Raw genomic sequence first — 15,127 nt, 5'->3', positions numbered from 1 at the left:
GGATGTATTACGTATGCATGTTTACCATTCAGTCCTGAGGGATTTACAAAAATTCCTGCTAAGGCTTAGGGATTTTTTTTTAATTCATGAAATATAATTAGGAGTTATACCATCAGAGAATGTTCGAATTTTAGTCAGGGCCATATGTATAAACGTTTATCTAGACATCCATCAAAATACACTATATATAAAACTATATATATATATATAAGTGCAAATTTAGATTTTATGATTTAACTGGGCAGAATGATGATGTTAAATAAATAAACATATTTCATGATCACATATATTTACTGTGATTATAACTTTAAACTTTGATGTTTTTGCTGCAGTACACTCAGATCTTAGTGTGCATGTAAAAACTGCAGATTTTTGGTGATATACTATTTTAGGACTAAAATAAATGTTTATTATAGGAACTGTATTGAATTGTATTCATCCGCACAGTCCTAGATCCATTACGACTTCACCACAAGTCTGATGACTTGTACATGTTATGTATGCTTTTACACATATGGCCCCGACTGAGGAACATGATGGTTACTGTCTTGATTATGCTTTAGTCAGACAATCCAATTGTTTCATGACCAGGCTTATGCTGGGTCAGAATGAACAGAGCAGGTTCAGTGTATCATGATCAAGTGGCAGAATGGCCCCTGAGAGACGCTGCTTGATTACTGGGGACTAGTAATCAAGGGACTTACTGTCATCATACCTGAAGCTGTAGTGTTTCTACAAACTGAAAAACAATCTGCTTGCTTTTGATTCTTGCAGAATGGGGTGCTGCTGCTTTTTTAGTTACACATAGCAGTAATCCGTGAAAGCCATTCAGAGTGAATGAGTATACAGGTGTGTTTGAGAAAGAATTCATATGCTTAAAATCTCTTCAGAGTCTGTCGCTGCGGAAGCTTTCCTCCACCGATGGGTCCGGCAGAACCATGTTGGGGTCACTGAGCATGCTCAATCCATCCAGACTGAGAGGTTCGATTTGAAGCTCATGCTCCAGTGGGAAAACTCCCTCCGTATCGAAGCCCTCTGGCACAGCTAACAATACACTGCTGATGTCCTTTAAAAGGCTTGGACTGGACTCATCTAAAAGAAGAAGATAGATCAGTCATTTATTTGCTGGGTTCAAAGGGATCACATTCTGTCATATCCATCATATTCATTAACCGTTTGCGATGCAGCTTCTCGATATTTACATTTCAGACTGCCCTTCCAGCAAGCTATTTACATTTTTAAAAGGTGTGATGCTACTATTTTACTACAGAAAATGATACTTGCATTAATGGTTAAATATCTACATGTAAACACATGGTTTGCCAGCCTAGGCAAAAACAAAACCACTGTGATAGTTAATAGTACACTACAGACGCAGTAACAAAACATTACATAAAATTTATGAAGGATTTCCTCCTTAAGTTTTTACCTGTGAGGATAATGTTGGGCACGGCACCTCCACAGTTCGAGTACAACATGTTGGCCTTCAGCTGCAGAGGATCCTGCAGGTTACCATGACTACCGCTCAGGCCCATAAGGGAGGCCTGGGAGTAATACAGGCTGGACGGAGAGTCAAATCCTCCGGCCATGGAGCTCATGGCATTTTCTAGCATATTAAACTGGTCCTGCAACAAAAGGGCAGAAAGATGTAGGAAAAAGTGTGTTACAGGCATCAAATTCCATTTTTTTATGTTTACAAAATGCATTTAAATTGGTCAGTGAAAACATTTAATATCTTTGTACTTTTGTCAGTTTGGGTATGCACACTATGTGTCATAGTGATATATTACCTGCTATAAGTTGTATAAAATACATTATTTACAGTAAATTATAAAGTTAGAGTTTAAACATTTGTTCCTATTGTTCCTACCTGGTATGACTGAACCTTGGACTGGCGACTGGAGAACTGTGGATCCATGAACGGATCATTAAAGAACACGCCCATGTGGCTTGGCTTTAAGGAAACAAACACAGCAGTTTTTACATTTTCAGCTAATTTTAAGATGCATGCAAACTAATAACAAGGAGAACAGCTTTTAGAAAAACTCACAGTACTGGAGTTGAAATCCAGCGGGATGCTTTGCAATGGGGAAACTGGCTGATGCTGTAGTTGGCGCTGTCCCACAGCATGCTGGGAGCCCATGCCGGACGGATGACACTGGGATGACTGCTGCTGCAAGGCCTGCTGAGATTGCTGGTAGAGAGGGTAGGGAGGCGGCGGCTCCATTGGCAAGTTGCTGGTGTCCAAGGGAACTCCCTGGAGAGTGGGAAATACAAGACAATAAACAATGCGCTCACAGACCGTATACAGGACGTTTAGGGAAAACAAACCTAGATTTTCTGTCCACTGTTTGCACAGAGCATTGCAGGAAGCCTAAAACTTTATGACCTCTAACCTTATGCCACTAAAATAAATGTATAAATGAGCTGCACACCTGTGTGATGGGAGAGAGGGATGGTGACATGGTGGGCGAGAGTTGTTTTCCAAGGCTGCGGCGCTGCTCAGAACCAGGTGAGAGTGTCAGGGGGCTGATGGGAGCCGGTCTTCTCCTGGGCGAGGTGGCCATGCCCCCTGGTGGAGGACTGGATAGTGAGGAGAGCCGCAGAGAAGTGTGGATGGAGGGATTGCTCAAAGATGAGGGCAGCTGGGAGTTTTTGAGTGACGCTTGGATTGAAGGGTTGCTCAGAGAGGAAGAGAGGCCTTGAAGAGAGAGATCTGACAAAATGAAGAATCTATTTAGACAGCAAGAGAAATCTGATTCCGTAAATTAGGACCACAAATAAGTTTACATCAGAGCTACTTTAAAAATCATTGTTAAATACAATAGCTTTACAAAAGAATAATACACGTCTGTCCTTTACAAGTGGGTGGTTCGTTTGGCTAATAATTAAAATGCAGATGCAAAATATCAAAAGAAAATAGTAATACAGTTCCTAGTGTAGTAACAGGTTTGTTACAATCCTGCTGGACTTGCTAAGACACTGAATGATTGTTTGTGAGCAGCTGGAGTCCTGAGCACAAGCAGAAAAGAGCTGTTTATGTGCAGCCAATTCAAGGGTCAAAGTTAACCGTCATTCTGGGCTTTAGCCAGTTCAGTTCAGGCCGCACTGGCAGAAGCAGTAAGCCAGGGCCGGCTGTTCCCAGACGTGGGTCTGAATGGAGAGTCCAAAGCTCAAGAGAGTAAAAGAGAATGAGAGCAATCAGATAGTGGAAAGCAGGCTGGGGGGAAAGTTGGAGTGTGGTGACTCTTATGCATGGTTGTGACTGTGTAAAGAATAAACCGTAATTATTCACCACAGTGTATAAAGCGGTTTCGAAACAAAGGGTGGAGTGTTCATGATGCTAAGTTCTGTTTAGGAAATGTGTGGCGTGCCAGTATCATTAACAAGAAGAAGTTCTGCCATCAGCTTCTTCACAGATTTTACATTCCAGCTCATTTCTTCCACTTTTCTGCCACTTCAACCAAACACGTTGAAGTATTAGTGTTTGGACAACATTTGCAATTAATTTTTTTACTGGATTTCTCCCCCTTCATGTCTCAATCCTCCCCCTACATACATAGCCTGACTGCATACATAGCTTTACTCACCTTGAGAATTCCCAATGCCGAGATGCATCATGGCAGCAGGCAGGTTTCCTGTGCTGCTCCCTCCGCTTAGGTTGGGGTAGCCCCCCTCCTCAGGGTCCAACGGAGTGGGAAGAGGAGAGGGGAAGTGGAGGTTACTGAGGTCGGGTAATGAGCCGCCAGTATTTAACGTGCCCTGATAGTGGGACAGACCAATGTTTTGCTCTGGAGACGGGAATATACTGTACAGACAGGACAAAGAGAGCAACAGCAATTACTAAAGTAACCACTGGATACACACCGTCCTACCAACAAGTTTTATGAGAAATTTCAGACATACTTAATTCCAGGCACTTCACAAGACTTGGGCCGCGACGAAAGGGACTGCACCTGCCACAAAGCAACACAAGAAATTAAGCAGACACATTTTTACTTAATTCTATAAGTTACTGACAAGTAGATTTTCAATGTAATACACAATACACACAAATCAGTGTTTTATACACATATGAAGTGCTAATAATGGGTAAAGCAGGTTAAAGCAGTGGTAAAACATGAAAATGAAATGGTTAAAGCAGTGATACCAGTGATATAAGCAGTGAATATGTTGGTGTTGCCTGGCAACAGTCCAGGACTATTCATGTTCACAGAGTAAAAGAAATTATTAACGAAAGAATGACATTATAGTCGACGGGTGTTTGTAAAACAGCACTCCCTCTAATGTGATATTGCTTAAATAATCAGATACCGGAAGTCTAAATCATTTCCTCACCTTTTTGGCTTCCCACAGCTGCTTGGGCAATGGCTTACTCAAACCAACCAAACCCTCCTCGTCAGCAATGCTGGGGAAGGAGAAGACTGGAGAAGAAAAGAAAAGAATCCATCAACTGACCGTGGAATAAGTAAAAACATACAGAATGTAGAAATGTAAGAAACACGGCTGATCAAATATAACTTATTTATAGATTTATTAAGGTTTTAATTGTAATAAACATTATAAAATTTCTACACTAATAAGATGAAGAAAAAAAAACAATCAAAAATGGGGGGTGTAAACAAACAAGCTGCTTTACTAGCAACCGAGAGCGTGTCTATGTTCTATATGCAGTTCATTCAGGTAAAATGATTTTAAATTGATATACAGTGCGGGCCATATATATGTTTTATTTTTTGACAGCATGAGGGATGTAAGAAATCAAAAACTTTACATGAGTATGAAGACTCCAGTGTATCACACGTTTCTAATGTAAATTTGATGAAGCACAATCTCTCACCTGTGTCTATTTCATTAAATAAAAAAGTTTAAATAAAATACATAAAAGCCTCTAATTTTAAAACATTGAAACATGTAGGTCACCTGATTCAGATTGTTTTCACAGTAATAAAGCAATCTTTAAGCAGTTTCAGGTGGAAAAAGTTAAAATCAGGTAAATAGCTCGAGGAGCTAAGCAGAATTTGCTCTTCATCTACCAGCAGGGGGCACTAGCAAACATTTGTACTGATATGTACGGTTCAACCCTAGAGGCTACTAAAGCATGTTTAAACAGACAGTGAAAACCACGGAGGACTTTAAAATGCATGAACAAACAACTGTGGTTTGGGTTCAAGTGAAGTTTAGAAAACGATCTGCAGTGCGTACAATGCCACAAGCGAGGTCAGTAACCTAAACCAGATCCACCTGCATGCCCATATTCTACCCGCCTACACACACACACACACACACACACACACACACTTACCATCTCCAGTGATGCCATCCACCTCCGCTTCATTCATGCTGGCTGCACCACCATAACCACACAGCAAAGAAATTAAAAACAACAGAGTTTACATCATGCAAAACAATTAATTTATGGATTAAAAATATTTAAAACAAAAGGGAAATAATTCAGGTTTTCTGATAATTCACATAAACCCCAAAGCAACAACCAGTAATGCATGCTTCTCAGCATGACTTCTATAGCAAATAAACATTCATCAGTTTTTAGACACAAACATATTAAAACAGTTTTGGGATTTTAATCATTTCTTCAACTGTTACATCTCTGAGTGATGGGAACATGCATTGTCAAAACTGTGGGTTAAAAATATACATATAAAGGAACTAGCATCTCCATTTCAGTATAAAAAGGCTATTTAGAACTTAAATCTGCAGCACGGGTGTTAAACTCACTGGAGTGGTAATGCTCTCGCTCAGTGAAGAGCAAATATTAATTATTACAAACTGAGTTACTCAGAACGCACACTCCTCCACACAGTTGGGTGCAGGACCGGGTTTTGGACTAGACTTCCGTCAAGCCTGCATTTAAAGAATCGAACACAATGCAGTGTCTTTTCTGGACGAATGTAGGAGCAGCTGCTGTAACTGAGCAAAGGAAGGGAAATGAAAAACTGTGTGACTACAAGCGCTGGAAGAATAAATGAGGACCATTGTCCTGTGAGCTGAAGAGATCTGTTAGAAAACAGAACTTTTTTTTTTTTTCCTGGGTGCACTGGGCCAGCACTTGCTAAGTGTAGGATCAGAATGGGATTAGAGTCAAGATTTCCTTCACACATTCAGCAGGGCTACTTAGCCAACCAACTGGCATGAACTTCAGGGCGTGAAAATGAAAATATAAAGAAAGAGAATAAATTAAGAAAGAGGATTTGTTATCTGTCCTATATTTTTATATTAGGTAACTGCATTTCTCATTTTAATTAAAAAAATAAATAAATAATGAACGAATGAGCTAGCCATTTTATAGAGTAAGCACAAATAGACATTTACACACAGATACACTTTAACGTTGCCTTTGAACTTTGGTGCTGGCGAAGACTTTTGAAAGCACCTTGGAAGACAAAGGAGGAGCCTGGGTGCAAAACTGTGTTAATCCGATCTGTCACTGGTGATATTAAAAGTAACTTTTTCTCATCAGTCATCACAAGACAGGCCCAGAGCTACACACTTATTCAGACTGTACATCCTGCTTGAACATGCTGAGTAAACCCGTCCACTAAGTATACAGGTTCCACACTGAATAAGCACTGAAGTCTGATGAGATGAACACTACTCTCTTTGCTGACAAACATATTTATTTGTACATACAGTGTATCACAAAAGTGAGTACACCCCTCACATTTCTGCAAATATTTTATTATATCTTTTCATGGGACAACACTATAGAAATAAAACTTGGATATAACTTAGAGTAGTCAGTGTACAACTTGTATAGCAGTGTAGATTTACTGTCTTCTGAAAATAACTCAACACACAGCCATTAATGTCTAAATGGCTGGCAACATAAGTGAGTACACCCCACAGTGAACATGTCCAAATTGTGCCCAAAGTGTCAATATTTTGTGTGACCACCATTATTATCCAGCACTGCCTTAACCCTCCTGGGCATGGAATTCACCAGAGCTGCACAGGTTGCTACTGGAATCCTCTTCCACTCCTCCATGATGACATCACGGAGCTGGTGGATGTTAGACACCTTGAACTCCTCCACCTTCCACTTGAGGATGCGCCACAGGTGCTCAATTGGGTTTAGTCCATCACCTTTACCTTCAGCTTCCTCAGCAAGGCAGTTGTCATCTTGGAGGTTGTGTTTGGGGTCGTTATCCTGTTGGAAAACTGCCATGAGGCCCAGTTTTCGAAGGGAGGGGATCATGCTCTGTTTCAGAATGTCACAGTACATGTTGGAATTCATGTTTCCCTCAATGAACTGCAGCTCCCCAGTGCCAGCAACACTCATGCAGCCCAAGACCATGATGCTACCACCACCATGCTTGACTGTAGGCAAGATACAGTTGTCTTGGTACTTCTCACCAGGGCGCCGCCACACATGCTGGACACCATCTGAGCCAAACAAGTTTATCTTGGTCTCGTCAGACCACAGGGCATTCCAGTAATCCATGTTCTTGGACTGCTTGTCTTCAGCAAACTGTTTGCGGGCTTTCTTGTGCGTCAGCTTCCTTCTGGGATGACGACCATGCAGACCGAGTTGATGCAGTGTGCGGCGTATGGTCTGAGCACTGACAGGCTGACCTCCCACGTCTTCAACCTCTGCAGCAATGCTGGCAGCACTCATGTGTCTATTTTTTTAAGCCAACCTCTGGATATGACGCCGAACACGTGGACTCAACTTCTTTGGTCGACCCTGGCGAAGCCTGTTCCGAGTGGAACCTGTCCTGGAAAACCGCTGTATGACCTTGGCCACCATGCTGTAGCTCAGTTTCAGGGTGTTAGCAATCTTCTTATAGCCCAGGCCATCTTTGTGGAGAGCAACAATTCTATTTCTCACATCCTCAGAGAGTTCTTTGCCATGAGGTGCCATGTTGAATATCCAGTGGCCAGTATGAGAGAATTGTACCCAAAACACCAAATTTAACAGCCCTGCTCCCCATTTACACCTGGGACCTTGACACATGACACCAGGGAGGGACAACGACACATTTGGGCACAATTTGGACATGTTCACTGTGGGGTGTACTCACTTATGTTGCCAGCTATTTAGACATTAATGGCTGTGTGTTGAGTTATTTTCAGAAGACAGTAAATCTACACTGCTATACAAGCTGTACACTGACTACTCTAAGTTATATCCAAGTTTCATGTCTATAGTGTTGTCCCATAAAAAGATATAATGAAATATTTGCAGAAATGTGAGGGGTGTACTCACTTTTGTGATACACTGTATATCTATATATACATTAAGCAACCACTTTATTAAAAACACCTGTACATCTGATCATTCTATACTCGTAGCAGCACAAGGCAAAGGTCACTGGTTCAAGCCCCATCAATGCCAGGGTACCACCGTCAGTCAGAGTGACTTTGACAGTGGCATGACACATTTTGGGTGCACAATTGACACAGGTATCAAAAATCCAAAAACCAGGATCACTTCAACCAACAAACAAATACAATGAAGGATTTTAGCAACGTCTAATCTCCACATCATTCATCAGTCAACACCAGTCCACTAAAGTTCTGACCACAGCAGCACTCATTCTCTCAGCTGTTATAATAACCGAGCATGGTAATTATATTAATGATAATCACCCCAGCAGAGAGCTCTAACACTTTCTCTGTGCCGCCCACACAGGTGCTGTTTTTGAATGTTTGTGTGTGCGTGTCTGTCTAAACAAACCTCATTGTACGTATACTATTCAAATTTTCATGGCATTTACATATTCAAAGGCAAAAATGCACATTCAAGTGTTTAACATCCCTTGTTCTACACTCACCAGCCACTTGATCGGAAACACACAGTAATGCTGAGTAAGACACATTTCGCTTTGAATCTTCATGACAAATTCTGGCCCCAAACATCCTCATCTAAATTTAAGACTCTGGCAGGGTACTCTGCCTGCAGAACTGGTGCTTACTGGATGTTTTTAGTTTTGTACTGTTTACAAAAGTTCTCAAAAGATGTTCAAATTATCTTATTTTAATGGAAACGGATATTAGTTAAAACTGCATTAAACTACTGATATTCTGGCCCTGCAGAGCCTTTTGCTTTATTCCTATCACCCCACCTCAATAGATTTTCACCAACTACCACAGACTAAACTGCTTTATCTATACCGAACTATGTATAATTAAAAGAATATATAAATAAATACTTAAATACAATGTATTTGTTTGCTAACCAGCCAGTTATTTCTACTACTGTGGTATCCATTCGTCATATATAGAAGTGAAAGTGAAATCTAACAGGTCTTCTTAAAGGAAACATCAGTACATAATATTACTGTACAATATTTAGTCAGAGAATGAGAGGACGGTGGTTGATTGCATATCGCAGGCATTTTTCAACCGTACCCCCTGCTTTTCAATCTAAACTAACCACTATTGTAATTATGCATTATTTTAAAAACAACAAAAAATTTAGCAACATGCACCAACATGTTTTAGGAGGAATTTCACAGCCCTGGTTTACATGGGTACTGTAATTTTGCGTGAGTGCCAAATTGCTAAAGTTATTGTTATTTGTTGTGTCTGGTTATTTAAGAAAGCTCTGAACATGGCTCACCGTTGCGCTGGGGCGGCCCTCTGCCCACTTGCTGGTTCCCACCAAATGGATCCTGAGGATTGGGATTCATTGCGCTCGTATGCAGAGCAGAGTCTGAGTTGGTTCTGTAAACAGGACAGAAGCTGGATTAAGAAAGATGGAAAAAGAAAAGATGAGCATCTCTCTTCCTGAGCAGCCGCTGAGGACAAGCAAAAGCCTGAACGGTCTTTTAACGTCATTTATCTACACGACTCCGGGTTCTGTTCACTTAGTGCCCTTTAACCAGTTACACATGAGCTCAATCTGAAGGGCTCTTCAGAAAATTCTGAAAGTGATGTTCTGTTCTCTTTACTAAGCACACACTCCAAACAGAGCTCATACATTAATCATTACACAGGAAAGCTTCACTCTGGGTACTTGTGCTTTCTGAAAACCCACAGCATGGCTACACGCCACAAAAAGAAGATTACATTTGTCCAGTATTTGTTAAAAAAACAAAACAAAGACAGTTGTTAATAAACAATACTATATCATGGTTATGGATGCACCAATCGGATTTTAAGTATTAGGAACGTTCCAATTTATACATTTCTCAGACTCAGACTCAGCTTTATCGTCATTCAAAACCATGTACATGATTAGAACGAAATGCAGTTACTTAGGTCTCGGTGTGTGTAAACATAATAAAATATAAACATATAAATAGCAAGAGAAACTATGGTTAGTAAAAATAAAACTTAAGACTTAAAAACTAGAAGAAATAACTAAGGTAACTAAGGAATTTTAAATATTTACATTTACATTCAAGTATTGCACAGGAACTACAGCAGCTTTCTGATCCTATATAGTTATAAGAGCTCTGAATATTGGCTGATATTATTCTGATAAAGACATCCTCACAGTCTAGTCTAGTCTAGTCATATTCAAATTTCAATCATAACTCCCTAACCATTGCAGACCCCCACCCTGAGAGTGGTGCCCCCTGGTGCCCCCTCCAACATGTAGTTGACGACTGCTTCTTTTCACCTGCCAGAGACATGCTACTATCTATAACAACCATTCCTTACACAGACTCGTCGACCAGCAAGCAGAGTCAGCAAGTGCAGCAGCAATTAAGGAATCCTGTGTGACCTCTCCCTCATCGGACACAGCCAATTGTGTCTGTGTGGACACCCAGGTGGTCGATAGCACAGCTGAGATTCAAACTCAGATCTGTAGATCGCTGCGCCACCAAAGTGGCTCACTGTTTTTGATAGATTTTGACGGTGGTGCAGTTATCACGACAACACAGACTAAGGACATAAATGACCGAGTGCTTTAAGCCAATAATGGAAATCAACTGAGAAAAATACACAAAATAATGAAAAACATCACTTTGTGTGTTGCATCTAGACTTTCACATTGTGTTATTTAGCCCAAATCTGCTAACGATGTGTGTTACAGCACTCATTGTTCACAACCCTAATCAATACCAGACCAAAAACTGAAAGCAATTGAAACAGTGCATCACTACTATAATATAATGGGTGCTATAGTGAATTAAATATGTTTACATTTTGTTGACTTATTTTCTTTCCCTCTTATATCTTTCATATACTCTTATACTTACATAATGGAGTAACTGGTTTAACAGGGCAGTACAGTTCAATCAACCTTGTTCAGACTGAAAGCTGAGTTTGGAAGAATTAGCTTTTGTAATCCTCCCCCAAATTTAGCACAAATAGTTCCTAAGACCAGATAACCTGATGCAAACACTTATCTGTATTGTGAACACGTATGATGTGAACATGGGTCAGTCACATTAACCAACACCAAAGTTTTTGTTTATTTTTTTCATTTCCACTGGGCAGTTATTGTATAAATGGCTAAATTAAATCAGTACTGGTTATCAGCTGATACTGATAATGTATGAAATGTAGAAAAATAAAATTGAAATATCTTACATATCTTGCATGTTAAAAAGCATTTAAAGGTTAGTGGAAACTTAAATTTTTGAGTAATTGAAGTTTAATCAGAGACAATATGAAAAGAGAGAGCTCGTGGCAGTCACTTCCAGTCAATCAATTAATGCACTCCATATATTTCTAACTGCAAATAAAAAGTTCATTAATGAAAAAAAAATTTATACAATTGAATTAAAAATTAATACACCCTTTAATTAATACAGTGGTACCACCACCATGTTCAGCATTATGCTTTATCTCCTTTACATTTCAACCAGGGACCTTTCTCTTCTTACGTTGTCTCAAGTTTAGTATGGAGATGTTCATCAATGTGTTATTATTGAGATTAAATATCAGAACAGAATCAAAGACTGAAATAAATGATTTAGTTGTAATCACCTTGACCTGGTGAGGGGTTATGTGTTTAAAAAAACATGAAAATGAAATTAAACATGAAGAACTGACAGGTAGAGAATAACTCTGATCAAGGAAAGCAGGACAGAAGAATGTGAGACAGAAATCCATAGGAGCTGATCTGTGAAAGAGGAGATTGAAGGTTAAAGATCACCTGTTGAGCTGTGATATTAATCTAAACCCAGGTCGTTTGTCTTCAGTCCATGGCTGCTGCTCCCTTTGGAAATGGAAACAATCATGCATTACTGACCACCACACAATCACAAACAGAGGACCTGGAGCTCAACCTGGATCAGGGGGTTAGTTCAGGGACACGAGCAGCAGGACAGACAGAAAGATCTAAACAAGAGTTGCAGCCTAATGTGGCCCAGTGTGGAGTCTCGAGGGTCTGCAAGTGAACGTAAACAGAGCTTAACTAATCACAAAGCTTCCCCTGTGTTAGTGCTCGGCAGGTACATCATGCTAAACTCCTGTTACAATTATCCTACAGAGAGGATCACATCTGGGAACTGCACAAAGAACAAACAAACGTGCTGCATATCCAGGAAAGTCTGAAACAAGTATGCAAGCAGCAAAGCAGTGTTCTCTAGGCAAAAGAGGAAAATCCTGACCATTGGACTGTTCAATTAGCAGCATCTCCCATTATATAGGGGTGTTTTAGTCACATTTGGCATGAATAACTTGCACATCTGTGGAGGCACCAATAATGAGGGATATGTAGCCCTTTTGAAGCAACATATAACATTTGTGCTTGTCTTAGCAAGCAAAGCCATATTCACATTTGTCACAACAGCATGCCTTCGTAGTAAGAGTGCAGATGCTAGACAGGCCTGCCAGCAACCCAGCAGGTCAGAAAATATTCTAGAATTATTGTTTTAGTTAAATATTCATTCAGCATCAAAACTCCTCACAGACAGTGACAGGATGAAAGGATCAAACCCAGAACCACGATGCTGTACGGTCCCTATCTACCAGAAGTGCCACCCTAGTAACATAAATATACAGTAGATTCCACATTAAGCACAACTATTTTTGGTAATAAACAACATACAATGACAGTACTGAATTGCAACTTCTTAATGCCAAAGTACATCAAACGCAGCAATAATTGTTTTTAGCTGCAACACTGTCGATTTTTTAAAACTATAAATCAGTATCAGTATGCATAACCACAACTGAACCATGTAGGGTAGGTTAAGTTTCTACACTGCTGCTACATTTTAATTCCAGATGCTGACCCACCAGCTGTGAAGCATATGCTCCTACAGTTTATTAAATTATTCATTTCGCTTGTAAACAAAACTGATGTCTTGATGATAAAAAATACATTCCTAATTTTTCTACAATTTGTACTGGGGATTTCAGCATAAATGGTTTCACCACCACTGCACATGTTATAAAAAGAATAAACAGAGCAGTGATGAGAAGGCATCTATTCACAGTCTCATGCTGACCACCAGCCTCATTTCATTTCCATGTAAAGCCTTTTCTCCCCCACCCACTGAACTGCATTAGAGCTTAGCGGGACATGCCATATGGAGCGCTGTGCCTGACCCTGGTGTTGAATCTTCGCAGATATCATAGAGTGCAAATTAAAGATGACACTCTCGAAACAGATTCAGAGATGAAAGCTGCATGCATGATGAACGAATGGATGAGCAGGAACAGACTACATACAAATTCAACTGAAGGGCTTTTTATATAAACTGCCTATGGGCTGCTTCTGATTTCAGTATCACTGAAGATGACAAACGCAGATGCTTTAAAGCTGGCATGAAACCACAAGCGCCAGCAAGGCACCACACACTACTGAATGAGTGTTTGTTGCTTTTGGATCAGTCGTGCCCGAGTCTCTGGGATAGGGTGCTTTTCAGAGTGCGCTCCCAGGAGGCCTGCCTAGGATGCAGCGAGAGAGAAGGGATGAGGGAGCGTGGGAGCAACAGAGCGATAATGACCTGAGATTTGACCCAATCCATCTGGGCTCCATTAAGATATCAGACTAACCTTGACCAGAAACTAGAACCAGGCCATTTATACCTCACCCACACCCGAAAAAACTCAGCTGATACAGCTTAGCCTTCAAATTTGAACAAAACTATGTCTTGCATGAAAAATTAAAGCCACATAAAAATTCTTATAGCACAAGGCATGCAGGAGTCACGCATTAATCATTTTTTAGACAAAAATAGAATCAGAAAGGTTGTTTAGGAAGGATGCACCTGAGAAACATTTAACACCACCATTACAACCAAAAGAAAACAGTAAAACGTAAAAGCATTGGGGATGCTTGAAAACACAATTTAAGCAAACGAGTTAAAAACGGTATGTGACTTAGTGACTATCAACGCTGTAGAATTTATACAGTAACAATCATGACTTATTTTCTCTGCAAATTAAGGCTGCATTGTAGCACTGTACACTATTTTCCCCAGGTGACCAGGTGCTGTTAAAATCATTTTCTGAATAACACTAATAAGGAACGGGTGCATCTTACAAGCTGTAGGTTTATGACTATAAGCATCCTTGTCCGTGTTAAAAAGCTTCACCAATTTGTTTTAACATGTAGCAACATTTTCAGTTTACCACCCAGACAACTACAAACCTGATTCAGTTCTGACAAAATAATACTGTCAGTTGGTTCTCAGAAACAAATCTGACAAGGCATAAATCAGACTTCAATCCCAGCCCACTTACGAAAAAAAAAAAGTTAATGAGTGCGGACTGCCTGCAATATGTCCTGCAGAAATGTAGCACAGATGTGGAAAGATTTGTAAACATTCCCTGCTTCTCTTTCCCCAGAGGCTGTACATCAGCATCTCCTTCCAACTGGACAGGTCTCACCATCTCCAGTGCCAACACTACCTAGTGCCAGCTGTAATGCACAACTTTAAATTCCAATCCCCACTGGTATCTGTTAAGTATTTACAAGCATTTGATGAACCCCAAATGCAGCATTGGACTCTTTTTGTTCATTTTTTTTCTTTTCTACACTTTATAGACCCCCTGCAGTCGTGCCCGAGTCTCTGGGATAGGGTGCTTTTCAGAGTGCGCTCCCAGGAGGCCTGCCTAGGAAGCAGCGAGAGAGAAGGGATGAGGGAGCGTGGGAGCAACAGAGCGATAATGCAATCCCCACTGGTATCTCAGCAGCATGCTGCAAAACCTGATCACAGAAGAGACTAAACTATCAGTGCAGATCTACTGATGTCAG

At 40.4% G+C, this 15,127-nt stretch overlaps 1 protein-coding gene across 2 annotated transcripts in view; it reads right to left on the bottom strand.

Moving 5' to 3' along the window:
- Window positions 1-346: 346 nt before the first annotated feature.
- crtc3 (CREB regulated transcription coactivator 3) overlaps window positions 347-15,127 on the bottom strand; it is a 30,136-nt gene continuing 15,355 nt past the window's right edge. Inside the window, exons 5-15 of one of the 2 annotated variants that reach the window (XM_062989677.1) lie at window positions 12,074-12,136; window positions 9,584-9,687; window positions 5,306-5,347; window positions 4,339-4,424; window positions 3,907-3,956; window positions 3,591-3,808; window positions 2,436-2,716; window positions 2,051-2,257; window positions 1,871-1,954; window positions 1,430-1,625; window positions 347-1,092 (exon numbers count right to left, since the gene is read on the bottom strand). In XM_062989677.1, coding sequence (XP_062845747.1) covers window positions 887-1,092; window positions 1,430-1,625; window positions 1,871-1,954; window positions 2,051-2,257; window positions 2,436-2,716; window positions 3,591-3,808; window positions 3,907-3,956; window positions 4,339-4,424; window positions 5,306-5,347; window positions 9,584-9,687; window positions 12,074-12,136 — 1,537 coding nt within the window. In that variant the 3' untranslated portion in view covers window positions 347-886. The remainder of the gene's footprint in view (window positions 1,093-1,429; window positions 1,626-1,870; window positions 1,955-2,050; window positions 2,258-2,435; window positions 2,717-3,590; window positions 3,809-3,906; window positions 3,957-4,338; window positions 4,425-5,305; window positions 5,348-9,583; window positions 9,688-12,073; window positions 12,137-15,127) is intronic. The other variant, XM_062989678.1, reaches the window with a different exon arrangement.

This window comes from Trichomycterus rosablanca, chromosome 27 (assembly GCF_030014385.1).
Source record: "Trichomycterus rosablanca isolate fTriRos1 chromosome 27, fTriRos1.hap1, whole genome shotgun sequence".
Classification (NCBI taxonomy): domain Eukaryota; kingdom Metazoa; phylum Chordata; class Actinopteri; order Siluriformes; family Trichomycteridae; genus Trichomycterus; species Trichomycterus rosablanca.
Note: the sequence above shows the minus strand (reverse complement) of the source record. Positions and strands in the feature narration are given on the sequence as shown.